Source organism: Schistocerca serialis, chromosome 1 (assembly GCF_023864345.2).
Source record: "Schistocerca serialis cubense isolate TAMUIC-IGC-003099 chromosome 1, iqSchSeri2.2, whole genome shotgun sequence".
NCBI lineage: Eukaryota > Metazoa > Arthropoda > Insecta > Orthoptera > Acrididae > Schistocerca > Schistocerca serialis.
In genome coordinates, this window is record NC_064638.1 from 653,356,271 (window position 1) to 653,377,206 (window position 20,936).

A 20,936-nucleotide genomic window follows, 5' to 3' on the forward strand; every position below is an offset into this window, starting at 1 on the left:
CTTCCCCCTCATAGAAGCCTTAATGTACTCATTCCACCTATCCGCGCTATCCTCTGCATTTAATAGTGGAATTCCCGTTGCACTCTTAATGTTACCACCATTTCTTTTAATGTAACCGAAGGTTCTTTTGACTTTCCTGTATGCTGACTCAGTCCTTCCGACAATCATTTCTTTTTCGATTTCTTCACATTTTTCATGGAGCAAATTCGTCTTAGCTTCTCTGCGTTTTCTATTTATTTCATTCCTCAGCGACTTGTATTTATGTATTCATGATTCTGCTGCCTTCTTTTATTGACCAGCTGAAGTATTCTTTTGTTATCCATGGTCTCATTGCAGTTACCGTCTTTCTAGCCATGTTTTTCTTTCCAACTTCTGTTTCTGCCCTTTTTAGAGATGTCCACTCCTCTTCAACTGTACTGCCTACTGAGCTATTCCTTATTGCTGTATCTATAGCTTTAGAGAACTTCAAGCATGTCTCGTCATCCCTTAGTACTTCTGTATCCCAATTTTTCCGTATTGATTCTTCATGACTAACCTGTTGAATTTCAGCCTTCTCTTCATCACAACTACATTGTGATCTGAGTCTATACCCGCTCCGGGATACGCCTTACAGTTCAGTATCAATTTTCTGACTCTTAGTCTGACTATGATGTAATCTAGCTGAATTCTTCCCGTATCATCCGGCCTTTTCCAAGTATACCTCCTCCTCTTGTGATTCATGGACAGAGTATTCGCTATTAATAGCTGAAATTTATTACAGAACTCAATTAGTCTTAACGAATCCTACTCCTGTTATACCATTTTCTGCTGCTTTTGATATTACCCTATACTCATCTGACCAGAAATCCATGTCTTCTTTCTATTTCACTTCACTGATTCCTACTGTATCTAGATTCAGCCTTTGCATTTCCCTTTTGAGATTTTCTATCTTCCTTACCATATTCAAGCTCCTGAAATTCCATACCCCGACTCTTAGAACGTTATTTTTTTCGTCGATTATTCAGTCTTTTTCTCATCGTCACCTCCCCCTTAGCAGTCCCATCCCAGAGATCTAAATTGGGGACTATTCCGGAACCTTTTGCCTCATGTCCTGTGGATACACGCTATGTGTTTTTAATGCAGTGGTTTCCATTGCCTTCTGGATCCTCATGCCGTTGACTATTGCTGATTCTTCCCCCTTTAGAGGCAGTTTCCCACCCCAAGGACAAGAGAGTGCCCCGAACCTCTGTCCGCTCCTTCGCCATCTCTGACAATGCCGTTGGCAGAATGAGGGTGACTTCTTATGCCGGAAGTCTTCGGCCGCCAATGCTGATTATTAATCAAAATTTAAGCTATGGCAGAGGACGTTTTGATTACTTATCAAAGACGCTATCCCTGTACCACGGGTGCAGCACGTGTACATGTCTTTCTCGGATTTCTTATAAGATATGTTTGATAGAGCTGGCTGCTCCCGTTTGCAGCTCTCTTTCGTTGTATTTTTCGTCCTTTTCCTTTATACATTTTGCTTTTAAATGTGGCGGGTGACTATAATGGAAAACTGGAATATTGGGAAACTGATTTTACACTTTGGTAGTTCCGTTGTCAGTGTTTGATTCTTACTCTGTTCAGTCCGATTTCGCTGGTAAGTTTGATGAGTCGGTGTTCAATCGTTGTATGTTGTCTATTTCATATATGCGTTGTTTGGCGTATCTGAGCTTGCTGCTGTAGATTCTTCTTTTTGTGCTACATGATCTTATCCAGACAGATGCAGCGCATTAGAAAAGTGGTGTAGTGGAGGTTTTGTATGAATGTGCTAATGTTTCATTTCAAGAGATGTTTAATCGTCCTCTAATTAGTCTTAAGAGTCTTAGTTGTCGCACAGAAAACTAATACAAACTCAATTTTTCAATGATGCTTCACGAAATTTGTGAAAATTATCCAGACAAAACAAAGAAAAAAAAAGAAGAAGACGCACCACGAAGAAATACTCGAATTAGACGGAAATCGGTAGATGCCATGACAAACATATGATTACAATTTTAAAAAAAGGTCATTAATTCAAGAGGAAGAGCTTCACAAATTGAGCAAATCAATAATGCATTGGTCCACCTCTGTCCTTGCTCAAGATGTTATTCGGCTGAGCATTGATTAACAGAGTTGATGGATGTCTTCCTGAGTGATATAGTGCAAAATTATGTTCTATTAGCGTCTTAGATCGTCAAAATCCCAAGGTGGTTGATGGGCTCTGCCCATAATGCGCCGACCGTTCTCAGTTGGGGAGAGGTCCGGCGACACTGCTGGCCCAAGTGGGGTCTCGGAAGCACGAACACGAGCAATAGAAACTCTCGCAGTGTGCGGAGGGGTGGGGGGGGGGGGATATCTCTGAAAAATAAGCCCAGAAGGTTTTCCCACGAAGGGGCAACGAAACGGAGCGTAAAATGAGCGTACCGCTCTGCTGTAAGGGTGCCGCATATGACAACAAATGGGGTCCTGCTATGAAAAGAAATGGCACCCAGACCATCATTCCTGGTTGTCGGGCCGTATGACGGATGACACTCAGGTTAGTAGTCCACCGTCGTCAGGGGACTCTTCAGACACGTGTTCGCTGGTTATCGGGCTCAGTTCGAAGTGGAACTCATCATTTAAGTAATTCTACTCCAGTCAGTAAGATTCCAGGCCGAAGAATGAAATAGATGGGAGCGAGAAACACGTTCAGCTTCTCACCGAAAGAGAATAAACAGATTGAAAGAAAAGTTGAAGATGTGCAACGAGAAGTAATTAGAGAAGAGGATCGAGTCTGACCTCAGCCAGCATACATAGAGAAATTACTGAAAAAACAAAACGGCGAAGTAAACTAGGTAGAGTTACAATGAGTGAATGACTGCGATTACAACTGCATGATTACTTATCAAATATTAGGAATGTTCTCGAATACTATGGAAAGTTCTCGGTGTTCTATAAAAGCCTGAATAAGTGATTGTAGAGCACTTGATTTCAAGGCATTGCGAATATTTAACTGGATATAAAAGTAGTTCAGAGAATTTTTTAGCATTCGTGAATATTTTTGAGCGTGAAATACAAATATTTCTTATGATTTTTTGAATGACCCTTTTTACGAAGATCTTGAATGTTCTCGAGCGATCTGGGGTGTTCTCAGACAATAAACGAAAATGAAGACCTAGTGTAGCTAGTAATAATAATAATAATAATAATAATAATAATAATAACCCCATGGAGGCCCGGGAAAAGAATAGGCCTCCGGTATGTTCTGCCAGTCGTAAAAGGCGACGAAAAGAACAAACCACTAATAGGGCTAACCCCCCTTTTAGTGTGATTAGTTGGTTCAGGACAGAACTAAAGAAGCCTCGGACAAGCGCCGTCATGGTCGGGGACGACGCTTGAACCCTATGCCCGCCCACAATGGTAACGACACTGCTAGCCAACTGGAAAATGATTTAAATCCAAATAGAGATGTTTTGCAGGATATGCTTCCTGCAACCACCCTAGAAGGAAAACAAAGACAGAGGATGAGATGGTCAGATGAAGTTAATCGACACCTCATGTTCTGTTATTACCAAGCAACAAACCTAGGAACCAACACAACTGGATACAGATCACAAGTATACACAACATTTATTACCAGATACCCAGAATTAAAATTTTTAACAGAACAACGACTAGCTGATCAGATCCGTGTAGTAATCAAAAATAACAGGATACCCCAGTCAGAATTAGAAAACATCAAACAACAAGTACAACAAATACTGGAACAAAATAATGTGCAATCAGAAGAAGGAGAAAATACAGTAATGGACTCAAACATCCCAGAGCAAACAAACAAAGAACAACACGCACCAATTAAACAATCAGAGGAAAACGAAATCTTAAGACAGCCACCAGAACAAGCACAAATAGAACACGAAGTGACACAGATGTTAGATATAGAAGAAAAATTTCAGCTAACATATATAGAATACAAAGACACAAATACAGACATTAGACCATTCTTGCATAGACCACCAAATAACCCACAAGTCGAAACAACAATAAAAACTATCAACACAATCATACACAACAAAATAAATGAAAACACAACTATGGAAGAGTTACAACTACTGGTTTATATAGGAGCACTCACTACACTAAATGTACACACTAGGCAGAGATCAGAACCAACCAACACACTGAAGAAACCCACAAAACCAGCATGGCAACACAGGCTACAGATCAAAATAGAAAAACTGAGAAAAGACATCGGACAGCTAACACAATTTATAAGAAATGAAATCTCGGAAAAAAAACGAAAAAGGTTAGGTAAAATCTCACAACAAGAAGCGACAGAGCAATTAGACGAAAAGAAGCAGAAATTACAAGCATTAGCCAAACGACTCAGAAGATACAAAAAAAGTGAAAATAGAAGGAAACAAAACCAAACATTCAACACAAACCAAAAGAAATTTTACCAGACAATAGATAACACACACATAAAAATAGACAATCCACCAAACATAACAGACATGGAACACTTCTGGAGCAACATATGGTCAAACCTGGTACAACATAACAGGCATGCACGATGGATACAAGCAGAAACAGTCACATACAAGATGAAACCACAAATGCCTGAAGTGATAATTTTGCAACATGAAGTCACCCAAGCAATTAATTCTACTCACAATTGGAAAGCCCCTGGAAATGATAAAATAGCAAATTTCTGGTTAAAGAAGTTCACCTCAACACATTCACATCTAACTAAATTATTTAACAGTTACATTGCAGACCCATACACATTCCCTGATACACTTACACATGGAATAACATATCTGAAACCTAAAGATCAAGCAGACACAGCGAACCCAGCTAAATATCGCCCCATAACATGCCTACCAACAATATACAAAATATTAACTTCAGTCATTAAACAGAAATTAATGACACATACAACACAGAACAAAATTATAAATGAAGAACAAAAAGGCTGTTGCAAAGGAGCATGAGGATGTAAAGAGCAACTGATAATAGATGCAGAGGTGACATATCAAGCTAAAACTAAACAGAGGTCGCTACACTACGTATACATTGATTACCAAAAAGCTTTTGATAGTGTACCCCACACATGGTTACTACAAATATTGGAAATATACAAAGTAGATCCTAAATTGATACAGTTTCTAAACATAGTAATGAAAAATTGGAAAACCACACTTAATATCCAAACAAATTCAAATAATATCACATCACAGCCAATACAGATTAAGCGTGGAATATACCAAGGAGACTCATTAAGTCCTTTCTGGTTCTGCCTTGCTCTGAACCCACTATCCAACAAGCTAAATAATACAAATTATGGATACAATACTACTGGAACATACCCACACAAAATCACACATTTGCTATACATGGATGATCTAAAACTACTGGCAGCAACAAATCAACAACTCAACCAATTACTAAAGATAACAGAAGTGTTCAGCAATGATATAAATATGGCTTTTGGAACAGACAAATGTAAGAAAAATAGCATAGTCAAGGGAAAACACACTAAACAAGAATATTACATATTGGATAACCACAGCGACTGCATAGAAGCGATGGAAAAAACGGATGCCTATAAATATCTAGGATACAGACAAAAAATAGGAATAGATAATACAAATATTAAAGAAGAACTAAAAGAAAAATACACTCCTGGAAATTGAAATAAGAACACCGTGAATTCATTGTCCCAGGAAGGGGAAACTTTACTGACACATTCCTGGGGTCAGATACATCACATGATCACACTGACAGAACCACAGGCACATACACACAGGCAACAGAGCATGCACAATGTCGGCACTAGTACAGTGTATATCCACCTTTCGCAGCAATGTAGGCTGCTATTCTCCCATGGAGACGATTGTAGAGATGCTGGATGTAGTCCTGTGGAACGGCTTGCCATGCCATTTCCACCTGGCGCCTCAGTTGGACCAGCGTTCGTGCTGGACGTGCAGACCGCGTGAGACGACGCTTCATCCAGTCCCAAACATGCTCAATGGGGGACAGATCCGGAGATCTTGCTGGCCAGGGTAGTTGACTTACACCTTCTAGAGCACGTTGCGTGGCACGGGATACATGCGGACGTGCATTGTCCTGTTGGAACAGCAAGTTCCCTTGCCGGTCTAGGAATGGTAGAACGATGGGTTCGATGACGGTTTGGATGTACCGTGCACTATTCAGTGTCCCCTCGACGATCACCAGTGGTGTACGGCCAGTGTAGGAGATCGCTCCCCACACCATGATGCCGGGTGTTGGCCCTGTGTGCCTCGGTCGTATGCAGTCCTGATTGTGGCGCTCACCTGCACGGCGCCAAACACGCATACGACCATCATTGGCACCAAGGCAAAAGCGACTCTCATCGCTGAAGACGACACGTCTCCATTCGTCCCTCCATTCACGCCTGTCGCGACACCACTGGAGGCGGGCTGCACGATGTTGGGGCGTGAGCGGAAGACGGCCTAACGGTGTGCGGGACCGTAGCCCAGCTTCATGGAGACGGTTGCGAATGGTCCTCGCCGATACCCCAGGAGCAACAGTGTCCCTAATTTGCTGGGAAGTGGCAGTGCGGTCCCCTACGGCACTGCGTAGGATCCTACAGTCTTGGCGTGCATCCGTGCGTCGCTGCGGTCCGGTCCCAGGTCGACGGGCACGTGCACCTTCCGCCGACCACTGGCGACAACATCGATGTACTGTGGAGACCTCACGCCCCACGTGTTGAGCAATTTGGCGGTACGTCCACCCGGCCTCCCGCATGCCCACTATACGCCCTCGCTCAAAGTCCGTCAACTGCACATACGGTTCACGTCCACGCTGTCGCGGCATGCTACCAGTGTTAAAGACTACGATGGAGCTCCGTATGCCACGGCAAACTGGCTGACACTGACAGCGGCGGTGCACAAATGCTGCGCAGCTAGCGCCATTCGACGGCCAACACCGCGGTTCCTGGTGTGTCCGCTGTGCCGTGCGTGTGATCATTGCTTGTACAGCCCTCTCGCAGTGTCCGGAGCAAGTATGGTGGGTCTGACACACCGGTGTCAATGTGTTCTTTTTTCCATTTCCAGGAGTGTATATACAAAGACTAACAAAAATACTGAAAACAGAATTGACAGCAAGAAACAAGACAAAAGCTATAAATACTTATGCCATACCAATATTGACCTACTCATTTGGAGTAGTGAAATGGAGTAACACAGACCTAGAAGCACTCAGTACACTTACACGATCACAATGCCACAAATATAGAATACATCACATACATTCAGCAACAGAAAGATTCACATTAAGCAGAAAGGAAGGAGGAAGGGGATTTATCGACATAAAAAACCTACATTATGGACAGGTAGACAATTTAAGAAAATTCTTTCTAGAACGAGCGGAAACTAGCAAAATACACAAGGCAATCACTCATATAAATACATCGGCTACACCACTGCAATTTCATTACCACTTCTACAATCCTTTAGATCACATAACATCAACAGATACGAAGAAAGTAAATTGGAAAAAGAAAACACTTCATGGCAAGCACCCGTATCATCTAACACAGCCACACATCGATCAAGACGCATCCAACACATGGCTAAGAAAAGGCAATATATACAGTGAGACAGAAGGATTCATGATTGCAATTCAGGATCAAACAATAAACACCAGGTATTACAGCAAGCATATTATTAAAGATCCCAATACCACAACGGATAAATGCAGACTTTGTAAACAACAAATAGAAACAGTAGATCACATCACAAGCGGATGTACAATACTAGCAAATACAGAATACCCCAGAAGACATGACAATGTCGCAAAAATAATACATCAACAGCTTGCCTTACAACATAAACTTTTAAAACAACACGTTCCTACATACGAGTATACACCACAAAATGTACTGGAGAATGATGAATGCAAATTATACTGGAACAGAACCATTATAACAGATAAAACAACGCCACATAACAAACCTGACATCATACTCACCAATAAAAAGAAGAAATTAACACAACTAATCGAAATATCCATACCCAATACAACAAATATACAAAAGAAAACGGGAGAAAAAATTGAAAAATACATCCAACTGGCTGAGGAAGTCAAAGACATGTGGCATCAGGATAAAGTTGACATCATACCAATTATACTATCAACTACAGGAGTCATACCACACAATATCCACCAGTACATCAACGCAATACAGCTACATCCAAACATATATATACAACTACAGAAATCCGTAATTATTGATACATGTTCAATTACCCGAAAGTTCCTAAATGCAATATAACACATACCGTACAGTTAAAAGGAAGTGACGCTTGATCAAGGTCCGCGTCACTCCATTTTTAACCGGACTTAACGTCTGAGAAAGTGAAGGAAATAATAATAATAATATAAGGCCACCGTATTTGATATGGACAATTGCAGCATAATCGCACCTATGAAAAATGCGACATCTATAAGTATTTGGGTCTCCATCAAGAAAGACGTCTGTTGCATGAAACCATAAAACAAAGCATCACGACTACATACATCAGCAGAGTTCCCTCAAGTCTGAAATCTAAACTAAATGGAAAAAAAACCTTCAAGTCATTAACATGTATAGAGTTTCAGTGCTAACTTACGCTTTTGGCATCAATAACTTAACGAAAACAGACCTGGAAGTAATACGGAGGAAAACATAGGCAATTATTGCGAAGTATGGCATCCATAATTCTAAAAAAGCTGTAGAAATGCTGCCTATCTCACATGAGGAAAGAGGTAGGAGGCTAACTGGTATTGAGCAGCTGTACGAAGAGCAATTTAGGAATCTGAAGCAGTATTTTGACAACAACTACTCATCAATCCATAAAGCAACAGCAGACGCAAATATTAATTACACAACACTCAATCTCGTAGAAACATCCAGTACAGTCCCAAGGACAAAGACACAAATAATAATAAGAGATAATAATAGGATGTTTTAAAAACTCCACGAGAAACATCCGAATGACCTCAGGTAGGATAACGTTGATTTAAAAATATCGAACAAGTGGTTAACATGCGCTAGTTTACAGGCACAAACTGAAGAATTTCTGATAGCGATCGAGGATCTACCGGAAGTATAGCTTGACAGAGTGAGGAATAGGTGATAGCTACAGGAAGTGTGATGGTCGAAAGGAGACTGTACCACACGTTATATTCGGATGTAAGAACCTATCACCCAATGGATACTTGGAAAGCCATGTTGAGGCTGTCACAATACTCCATCTTAAGCTGGAACAGCAGTATCAATTAAGGAAAGACACAATTTATTGGAATCAAAAGATAACAACCGATAAAATAATCCATTATAACAAACCGGATGTAAGTGATCAATAAAAATGACAACCCTCTCTAGGGAGCCTATATAACCATATTTTTTTTATTATTTTGTTTTATTCATTATATTTGTGTGGAGCTCACCATCAATGAAGTATAATACACTACTGGCCATTAAAATTGCTACACCAAGAAGAAATGCAGATGATAAACGGGTATTAGTTGGACAAATATATTATACTAGAACTGACATGTGATTACATTCTCACGATATTTGGGTGCATAGATCCTGAGAAATCAGTACCCAGAACAACCACCTTTGGCCGTAATAACGGCCTTGATACGCCTGGGCATTGAGTCAAACAGAGCTTGGATGGCGTGTACAGGTACAGCTGCCCATGCAGCTTCAACACGATACCACAGTTCATCAAGAGTAATGACTGGCGTATTGTGACGAGCCAGTTGCTCGGTCACTATTGACCAGACGTTTTCAATTGGTGAGAAATCTGGAGAATGTGCTGGCCATGGCAGCAGTCCAAAGTTTTTCTGTATCGAAAAAAAGGCCCGTACAGGACCTACAACATGCGGTCGGGCATTATCCTTCTGAAATGTAGGGTTTCGCAGGATTCGAACGAAGGGTAGAGCCAAGGGTCGTAACACATCTGAAATGTAACGTCCACTGTTCAAAGTGCCATCAATGCGAACAAGAGGTAACCGAGATGTGTAACCAATGGCACCCCATACCATCACGCCGGGTGATACGCCAGTATTGTGATGACGAATACACGCTTCCGATGTGCGTTCACCGCGATGTCACCAAACACGGATGCGACATCATGATGCTGTAAACAGAACCTGGATTCATCCGAAAAATGACGTTTTGACATTCGTGCACCCAGGTTCGTCGTTGAGTACACCATCGCAGGCGCTCCTGTCTGTGATGCAGCGTCAAGGATAACCGCAGCCATGGTCTCCGAGCTTATAGTCCATGCTGCTGCAAACGTCGTCGAACTGTTCGTGCAGATGTTTGTTGTCTTGCAAACGTCCCCATCTGTTGACTCAGGGATTGAGACGTGGCTGCAGGATCCGTTACAGCCATGCAGATAAGATGCCTGTCATATTGACTACTAGTGATACGAGGCCGTTGGGATCCAGCACAGCGTTCCGTATTACCCTCCTGAACCCACCGATTCCATATTCTGATAACAGTCATTGGATCTCGACCAACGCGAGCAGCAATGTCGCGATACGATAAACTGCAATCGCTATAGGCTACAATCCGACCTTTATCAAAGTCGGAAACGTGATGGTACACATTTCTCCTCCTTATACGAGGCATCACAACAACGTTTCACCAGTCAACGCCGGTCAACTGCTGTTTGCGTATGGGAAATCGATTGGAAACTTTCCTCGTGTCAGCACGTTGTAGGTGTCGCCACAGGCGCCAACCGTGTGTGAATGCTCTGAAAAGTTAGTCATTTGCATATCACAGCATCTTCTTCGTCTCGGTTAAATTTCGCGTCCGTAGCACGTCATCTTCGTGATGTAGCAATTTTAATGGCCAGTAGTGTATTAATAAATAAAACTTTTTGGCAGCGTTATTAGTTCACCCTCCCTCCGCGTGGAGGAATATCTTTGTGACTCGAGCCGTCCTCAGATCGCTGTGAACAAGGAGGTTAGGCTGTGAACGATAGTATGGTATGCAAGCCAGCTTTCTGTGCGTTCCGTTGTTAGTAATAAATACGTGTTAAACTTACTCCCTAGTATTCAGCTTCATTCCGCAGGCCTCCCGCATAGGTATCTCTACATATCTATCAGCAATTGTCGATCAGTTTAAATTGTATATCTGTCTGAACCAAGGATCTGAACATAACGCATTTTAATGTATCTGTAAGCATATTTACTATAAGGGAGCCTGTTGTCGACCATCGAAACTGAACAATCGAGCGATATTATCAGTCATGACGAGATGCTAATTGTTGAATTGATCCATAAAGATACGGATCAAATGTTTTAATTAATATGTGCATCTTATCAGTGCGAACTACAGAAAGACAGTGATTAATATAGCGTGAACTGTGAACTGATGCTGCTCTTATATTCAACGATGTACGAAGATAGTTTCCGCGTATGCAATGGACGCAAATCAGTGAATGAACAATGCGTGTGCACGGTATCAGATCTGAACATTTAGAGGATCGAGCCTTGATGTGAATTAGCCTTGAACTGTATCGTATCTCTTACTGAAAAATTGCTTCGCGGTGCCACAGAGTGATACACTGTGTAGAAGAGATGGGCAAACTGAAACACGTAACTGTTTCGAAACAAATGAAACAGTACAATGTAATGTTTCGATACGCTGTTTCGAAACAGTGAAACAGTTTGTGTTTTGTAATCTAATAAACCTAGACATTTTATCATCTTGAATGTCTACAGTATAGGTATGTCCATATAAACACAAATGAGGTGCGAGAGCGCTAATCATATCGCAGAAAGTATGAAACTATCACTTAGGCGTCTTGGCAATTTCGTATTTCGTGCAGCAAATGCGCTGCTTTCGTGTCGTGTGACTTTCATACTTTTCAATTGGCTGAGGACAGCCATAGCTGAAGACAGAAGAACCACCACGAACGGAACTGGAGGTGGGAGCGAACTGCAGAAACAACGGATATGGTACTGGGATTCCCACATTCCGCTAGTATGGGAATATACCCATCCTGCTAATTCCCATGCACTCAAAGGGAATCATTGTGGATAATAGGCACAGTGACTATAGACTCACAAATAATGCCAAATAATTCGAATAAATAACAAAATATAACATAAAAATTTTTGTCTTTCAAGGTATTTCGAACTGTTACTATAAATTCACCATGCTTCCCAGCCCTTCCCGTTCACCATTACACTATCAGTGATATGTCAAACAGATTGCTTGCAATTATACCTACATTAAATTTATGTATATGTATAATAACTGTCACTCTACGCCTTTTTTTATTCAAAATGTTCTAGGCTTACTTGCGTTTCTTAATATGATTACTGTACTTGAACAGAGAAACGTATGTTATAAAAAAAAGTGTAATTTAACTGAATGATTTTCACATATTTATTATTTTGAATGTGAATAGTATGCGTTGTTTTACTGTTTGGTTAATGTTTATAAAGCAAATGTTACGCCATTTAGGAATAGGACAGTCATCTAGAAACGAAGCTTTATTTTCGGATATCTTAAGCTTCATGCTATTGCTTGTCAAAACGATTTCGACACTCTTGAAAGTGTTTCACGAAGTGGTATGTTGTGTTTCAGTACCTGTGCCGAGCCCGAATCTCGTCCGACACAGAGCGGAATGAAACATCACTGTTTCGATACAATCAGTCCGTTCCAAGCACAGGTGTACTGAAACAGCCTTATTTTGAAACAACGATACAGTTTCTGTGTCTGGCTCGAGATCGAATCTGGTCCGGATATCCGAGACAGGGGCGGAATGAAACACCACTGTTTCGAAACAGTGAACCACAGCCGTTCCGAAACACTGAAACAGTTCCACGTATCGATACACTGTATCGAAACATAGAAACAGTGGCCAAGTCTACTGTGTAGAGAAATATAGGCTTACTCTGTAAGTACGTCAGTACTGCGTATTTATAATTGGATACTTAATTGTAGAAAGGTGCTAAATCCCGAATTCATAAAAAATGTGATAAGAGGTTTGAAAGATGCAGGATACCGGACCGGACGATTACATGTGAAAAGTGCTATGTCCACCGAGAGTTCCAAGTGGTTACATTTTCCACCACAAGATGGCAATTGTGCTAAGTTGCCTGCTGATTTCATAAGATTTCATGTGGTATTCAGTTGTGCTTGTTTCATTTTGTTGCATATCGATTGATATGCTTCAGTCTCACATGTGCATGTGAGATGAGAGTATCGCTGGTAGGGGCGGAAATGAAATCGCGTCATGCATTCTGAAAGTGTTAACTACTGGAATAACAATGAAGATGGTTCAAATGGCTCTGAGCACTATGGGACTTAACATCTGAGGTCATCAGTCCCCTAGAACTTAGAACTATTTAAACCTTTTCGAACCTAAGGACATCACACACATCCATGCCGGAGGCAGGTTTCGAACCTGCGACCGTAGCAGCAGCGCGGTTCCGGACTGAAGCGCCTAGAACCGCATGGCCACAGCGGCCGGCAACAACGAAGAAAAACTTTATTGTTTGGAGTGACAACTGTGCTGCACAAAACAAGAATTGAAAGATGGTATTTCTGTTTCTTTTCCTGGTGGCAAATGGGTTGTTCACGTGAATAGAAAAACAGTTTCTTGTTAGTGGCAGAGCTTCTTCCCCTGTGACTCTGAGTTTGCCTTGATAGAGAAAAGGAAGTCGGTGACGAAGGCATTTGTACCCAGCGACCTAAGCAAAATGGTCGAAGGAGCAAAGGTTGTTAGACGAGGTACTCTCTACAAAGAAGCTGAACATTTCAAAAGATGTCAGCTTCACATATGATTCAACAGATGTAACACATGTAGCAATAAGAGAATGTTACATTGACATGGAAAGGATCCGTAAGGTGAATGTGCTCAAAAAAGTGAAACATGCAAGAAACATTCAATGTGCTAACTTTGAATCTATTTCCTCAACCCATTCAATTACAGATGAAAAGAAGAAAGCCTTAAGTCTATGATACCTTACCTGGAAAAGAATGACCACAATGAATATTACATGCAGATCTGTGGAGTGTGACTAAGAACGTAGCACCTAGAATAATTTGATGGTACTTAGCACCTTTCATAAATGTTTCTGTTTGAATTGCCTTCAGCATCAAACAATTCCAACTGTGTTATTGTGTCATATTAGTGGTGGATCTAATATGTGATAAGATACTCCCATTTGTAACATGCAAAAGTTTGAGGAGTAAATAATTAAAACACTGCACTACAGACAGTTTGTTTGTAATAACTTCAGTTCATGAGTCTATCACTTTGCACCTTTCTACAATTAAGTGACCAATTGTGTACGCCCTGGAACTGCAAGCCCACGACAGCAAGCTCGCGACAACAGGTGTAACAGCACAGGACTCTTCTCATTACTTGCCACAGTAGTTACAACGGATCTGGAGGCATTATTTTGAACACAGAATCGGTAAATATTAGTCGACCACAATATTGTTGCACCTGGGAGTGAGGACATTACGGTCTGGGTATCGTGAGATTTTATTGTGACATTTGACAAGGGCACAGTGGACCACTTTATAATATATGGAAAACCGACCTGACAGCATTCACAGTGCGATGTGTTTTCCATAGACACCTCTATACTTGTTTACGGTAACGTCCCTGTGTGTTCCTGGTAACGCCTAAAGAAGGCCAAGGGCTATAACATAATGGTCCGCTACGTCCGCAGCTCGTGGTCGTGCGGTAGCGTTCTCGCTTCCCGCGCCTAGGTTCCCGGGTTCGATTCCCGGCGGGGTCGGGGATTTTCTCTGCTTCGTGATGACTGGGTGTTGTGTGCTGTCCTTAGGTTAGTTAGGTTTAAGTAGTTCTAAGTTCTAGGGGACTGATGACCATAGATGTTAAGTCCCATAGTGCTCAAAGCCATTTGAACCAACCATGGTCCGGTACTACCATCATTGCACGTCATCGTCGTCACATTATCTCGGAATCCTGCAGTGACGTGAGGTGCAGCCATGGCAGTGACTGTTAGAAAACAAACTGCTAAACAAGATCAGGCTCTCAATTGCAAAGGTCATTTATAATGATATACCAGTATACTGTACAATTAAGGAAGGACGACCAATTGGCCACTGCAGAACATGATCAAACTCTTACGGGAATCGGCGAAACGCCGCAAGTAATGAGGATAACGGGAAAGGGCCACTACATTAGTAGTATGCGGGTAAGTGTAGAATTTGGGTCTGATGGGAGGCGTGCTAGGTTAGTCCGTGCAGTTGCGATGACCACTGTGTCCAGATGATGCAGCAGTCGGCAAGAGACCCCGGTTCGAGTCCGGGCCTGACACAGATTTCCAATTTTCCCCATTCATTTAAATCAATCCCCACTAGCAGCTAATGCCATTAATTCCTTTGTGTCTTCACGTATTATGAGTTTTCTCTTTAAGAAAAAAAAATGTTATGCACTTGTAATTTTGTCACTGCAATAGTACTAACATATTAATGTAGGTTTTGCAGGACCAGTTCGAGAGCATTTTTCACACAAACGAGACTTATCATTTAGCACCCTTTCCATCTTTCTGCCACATCAGTTTTCCCTATCAATCGTAACAAGCACTGTGTGCAAACCTGCACTTGGACGGCCCTGGCGCCCTGCTCAGTTGGTACCCCAAGCAGCCGCTACTAATATTGTGATAAATATTGTATGGAAATCTTACATTAGTGGCGACTCTGGCGCTCCTCTCAGCTTGGGGCCCCAAGCGGCTGCTACTAATATTGTGATATGTCCTGAATAGAAATCTTACACTTGTATCTTCTCTGGTGCCTCTCTCAGCTTGGTGCCCCAAGCATTCTCTGCTAGTAATGTGATACACCCTGTTTATGAATCTTACAGTTGCAGCATCTCTGGCGGCCCTCTCAGCTTGGCGCCTCAAGCGGCCACTACTAATACTGTGGTACATCTTGTATAGAAATTTTCCACTTGTGGCGTATCTGGCCCCCTCAGCTTGACGCCACATGTCCCCACTTCTAATACCGTGATACATCCTGTATAGGACTCTTACACTTGTGGTGTTTCTGGTGCCCTTCTCACCTTGGCACCCCAAGCAGCTGCTACCAGTATTGTGAAACGTCCTATGTAGAAACTTTACACTTGTGGTATCTTTGGCACCCCTCTCAACTTGGCGCTCCAAGCGGATGCTACGAATATTGTGACACATTCTGTATAGAAATGTTACACTTGCCTGCTCTCTGGCTTCCCTCTCAACTTAGTGCTTCAAGCGGCCGTCACTAATATTGTGATACATCCTGTATACAAATCTTTCACTTGTGGCGTCTCTGGCACCCGTCTCAGCTTGGTGCCCCAAGGAGTGGTACTAATAATGTGATACACCCTGCATAGAGATCTTACTCTTGTGGCGTCTCTGTCAGCCCTCTCAGCTTGGTGCCCCAAGCAGCTGCTACTAGTGTAGTGATACGCCCTGTATAGAAATCTTACACTTTTGGCTTCTCAACTTGGTGGCCGTATCGGCTACTACTAATATTGTAATACGTTCTGTATAGAAATCTTACACTTGTGGCACCGCTAGTGCCCCTCACAGCTTGGCGCCTCAGGCGGTAGCTTCTGTTGCTTGGGCCTTAAACCAGCCCTGAGTGTTCGCTCCACATCTCTCAGTACAATTTTTCAGTTACTTTGTAAAGCAGCACTCAGACTTATTTCCATTAATTTCCCAATATCCGCTGATCAGGCATTTCACGTAATAAACTAACAACTTCCTGTAGCTAGCAAAAGTGGAAACCACCATTATACGGCATGCGAACCTATCGTATATGTCCTTTGTTGTGATTGATCGAAAACCGTAACCCGCTCGACAGGTTCTGGTGGGACATAGTTAACTTAGCGATATTTTGTTGTTTAAATCCGTATCATCGTATCAGTACCGTTGTAAAAGGAGCGAGCCAATAAATTAGTAATAATAACGATAATGATAATGATAGTAACAATAATAATTATACTGTTTAGAAAACTTGCGGGAATGCAGCCGGGTGACATCGCCGACAAACCGATGTTTGGACAGTAGCACGTCCGCTCATTTTAAAAAAGTAAGCACTGTGCAAGGAATTTAAAACCTCGGTTTGTCAAGCAATTCCTGAAATATGAGATAAAGGTTTTGTTTAAATCGTGCGTGTAATCCCGCTCTCTCCCTTGTCAAGAAAGCGACAGAGTTAATGCTACCTCACCCGTTGGTTATTAATTTTCGCTTTCGATAACTTCTGACGTCAGTCAACTTTGCTTGTGTGATGGCTCTAGTGTTGTTTATGGTGTGCAGTTTTGCCATGAAAATGACAGTGTGTGCTCCTATCGAAATGTCGGTCGTTGTCGACCCTATCCCATCCCCGTAAGTTATTTGAACATTGTATACGCTGGGAGAAACACAGGTCTCACAATATTAATAACACGGTCTAACATAACAGTCGCGACATTCCGTCGGGTTTTTGTTACTCACAGCAATAGCAGCGCTCCAAGAAGCCAGCAAGTGACACTTCTGAGTACTATACGGGACGAGTGCGATTACTATTGTTTATATTTATCGCTAAAGTAGTTTTTACAATAGAGAGCATGTTTATTGCCGTAAAATCCACAATAACTAAAAAAATGACACTGCATTTGTAATTCTTTAGTTTCCCAAGGGCTCTGGGAGGTATGAAACTAGATCACAGACAGTTTATTTGCGATTCATTTGTAATATACAGATACTTACTGAAAAATGTCATTTTCCTTTAACAGCGAGAAATTGCCATTAAACACTAGAAGATCTGATCTTTCGCAGAACGAAGCCATATATCTACGCAACAACGCGAAGTTCTGTTTGCTACACATCTGGTGCAATTCACTGAATGTGGAACGTATGAAACCTCTATGGAATGTAATGCCTATATTATTTAATGTATCACATAAATCACCACACCTGTAGCTGAGGGAAAACCGCACAGATGTCATAATAAAACGTCAAAAAGCAATAAAGCTGTTACGCAAAGGGAAGAAACCAATTCCACGATTGTTGTTTCATCTGAGCCACAAACGACAAGAATCTTCAACATATACACTTTTGTCAATAATTCAAAAACAGTCTTAATCGCATTTATTATTATTATTATTATACCGCCAACCGGTTTCAACCCGACGTAGGTGTCATCTTCTGGGCGTTTACACCATTGGTCGACTGCTGGTGGTGTGAAATTGGGACGTTTATAAATTATTTAACTATAATCCATGTCCTTGACAATTTACTAATGCTTAGAACGCAAAAATATACCTAACAATTATCTAGTTAATTAAGTAGAAAACTACGTTCAACTTTCATTATCTTACGACACATGTCACTATCTGCTTTCTCACCGCTTAGAGTGCTAATATCGCTCCAGCTTTCAAATGGTAACAACTTTCACACCAGAGAATGTCGCAGATTTATGTGTTAGACTGTGACAGTACTGTTCACCGAAAATTTCGTTAACTTGCAAGAACAACTGAAGTGCCATATTTTAATTTTTGCAACGCTCGGCAAATTGTTAGACGAGTAGGTGTTCGGTGATTACCTGGGAAGCAGTCGATGACAGTGATGTTGTCGATGGCGAGGTGCGAGGGCATCCCATTGGCCGTGACGGCCTCCAGCGCCAGCTGGAAGTCTTCGCTGACGCGTCCAATTGTGAACTCGTGCCGCCGCCACCTGCCGAAAGACGAGATTCAGCTATCAGGCCAGCCTCCTACCGCCTCCGACCAAGATTTCCTTTGATTGTCAGGCGAACGTAAAAACTGGAAATCCTCTCCAAAATATTCCTAACTGTCAACTACTCGGTCCCACACACAGCCAACGGGGATATTTGGCTGAAAAAAAAAAAATACAAAGTTGTACAACCGCCCACCCACATCTCATGAATATCAAAAGAATAATGTAAGATGCCTAAAAAAATAAAAAATAAAAAACAACAACAACTTACTCACTGTCTAAGCGACCTTGCAGCCCCAGTGTCTGTTGCTTCCGAAACACGCTGCCCAGAGCGGAAACTGATAGACCAATGCAGTATCACGATTTTCAGCAAGTGATTCTACAGGATGAGCCCAGAGTCCACCGCCAAAAAAATTTTTAGAGATTTTTTATGAGTATTTTGGTACATGTGACTCACAGCACCGTAAACCGTAACTTTGACCATCGTGGTTACATTGACCACTCCTACACCAAAAGGTTTACAGCTTTGTGCAGGCTCTTACCTATATGTTTAGAATATACTGTTTGGTAGCAAAGTTCGATCAATACATACGAGATGGCGCCACGTAGTGCCGATTTTCTTGCACAGCAGTTGGCGAACCCGTTGCACTTACAGTTGTATACGAAAAAAATGAGTTAAAATCTGGTTGTGCAAAAACCATCGCTATCTTTCACCTGAAAATGAACCATATCTTGTATGTTACTCGATTAATTATCAAAACAGATCATTGAGTTTTTTGTTCAGATGTATGTGTGTACCAGTATATTAAGATTTCTGAGGTCATGTGCATGATTCCACAGTTTCGGGTTTACATTGACCACTTGTCATTGTAACCCCAGGATTACAGATACTCATTTTATTAAACAGCCAATGACAGTGTGGAACTAAAGAATACAAACATTAAGAATCCATAGATAGGCAAGTGCCCATTTGTAATTGTTAATGCGCATACAACTAGGAAAAACAAATGGCATTCATATATCGCTCAAATTGCGAGCTGCTCTGTTTCAGGCAGTGATTTAGGTATAATATATGTCAGATATATCCGGAAATAGCGAATGAACATTGTTTGGCCACAAGTGTCAGATACTGATTCGATAAATGAAGAACAGATAACCTTACTTCTAACTGCACTGGATGTTTTGAAACAAAGATTTAGGTTTAAAATACTTGAAACTGAAGGAATTATCCTCAACTTGATTTGGAGCTATGTGTGTGGAACTCCACCTTAAAACCGTTTATTACACTTATAATTCTGATGATGATTACACTAATATTTGTTTTGTTAATAGAAACCTCCTTTTCTTGCTGCACTGTATTTGATTTGTCCCAGACGCGTTTCGACTTTTCATTTTAAGGCATCATCAGTGGGATCTAGAATGATACAGTTCACGTCCCGCCTTTTATGTAAGTAAGTAATTACTTATTTATAATCTATAACTGATACATATCAAAACAAAACTGTATCATTCTAGATCCCACTAATGGTGCCTTGGGAAAGTTAAAAAGGTGAAACGCGTCTGGGAGAAATAAAATCCTATGCACATGAAAAGGTGGTTATTATTCACAAAAGAAATATTTCTGTACTTGCTGCGAACGATGACCACGCAAACAAACTCGTTACGGATCACTTTATTCGATTCATGTTCGCCCCGGTAGCTGAGTGGTCCAGCCGGCACGTTAGCTCAGCGTGTTCGGTCAGAGGGTTAGCAGCCCTCTGTAATAAAAAGAAAACTGAGCTAATCGATCAACAACGAACTTAAACGGATGTCTTACAACGTCCACCCCGAGCAGATGCAACGAACAAAAGCGAACTAAATATTAGATTTAAAAAAAAATGGTCAGCGCGACAGAATGCAAATCCTATGCCAATCCCATGAACCATGGACCTTGCCGTTGGTGGGGAGGCTTGCGTGCCTCAACGATACAGATAGCCGTACCGTAGGTGCAACCACAACAGAGGGGTATCTATTTAGAGGCCAGACAAATGTGTGGTTCCTGAAGAGGGGCAGCAGCCTTTTCAGTAGTTGCAGGGGCAACAGTCTGGATGACTGACTGATCTGGCCTTGTAACACTAACCAAAACAGCCTTGCTGTGCTGGTACTGCGAACGGCTGAAAGCAAGGGGAAACTACGGCCGTAATTTTTCCCGAGGGCATGCAGCTTTCCTGTATGGTTAAATGATG

The 20,936-nt window shown here is 41.7% G+C and overlaps 1 protein-coding gene across 1 annotated transcript in view; it reads right to left on the minus strand.

Moving 5' to 3' along the window:
- Window positions 1-20,936, minus strand: part of LOC126479258 (leukocyte tyrosine kinase receptor-like) — a 782,006-nt gene that overhangs the window by 414,474 nt on the left and 346,596 nt on the right. Inside the window, 1 exon segment of the mRNA XM_050103770.1 lies at window positions 18,581-18,711. Within this exon segment, the coding sequence (XP_049959727.1) occupies window positions 18,581-18,711 (131 nt within the window).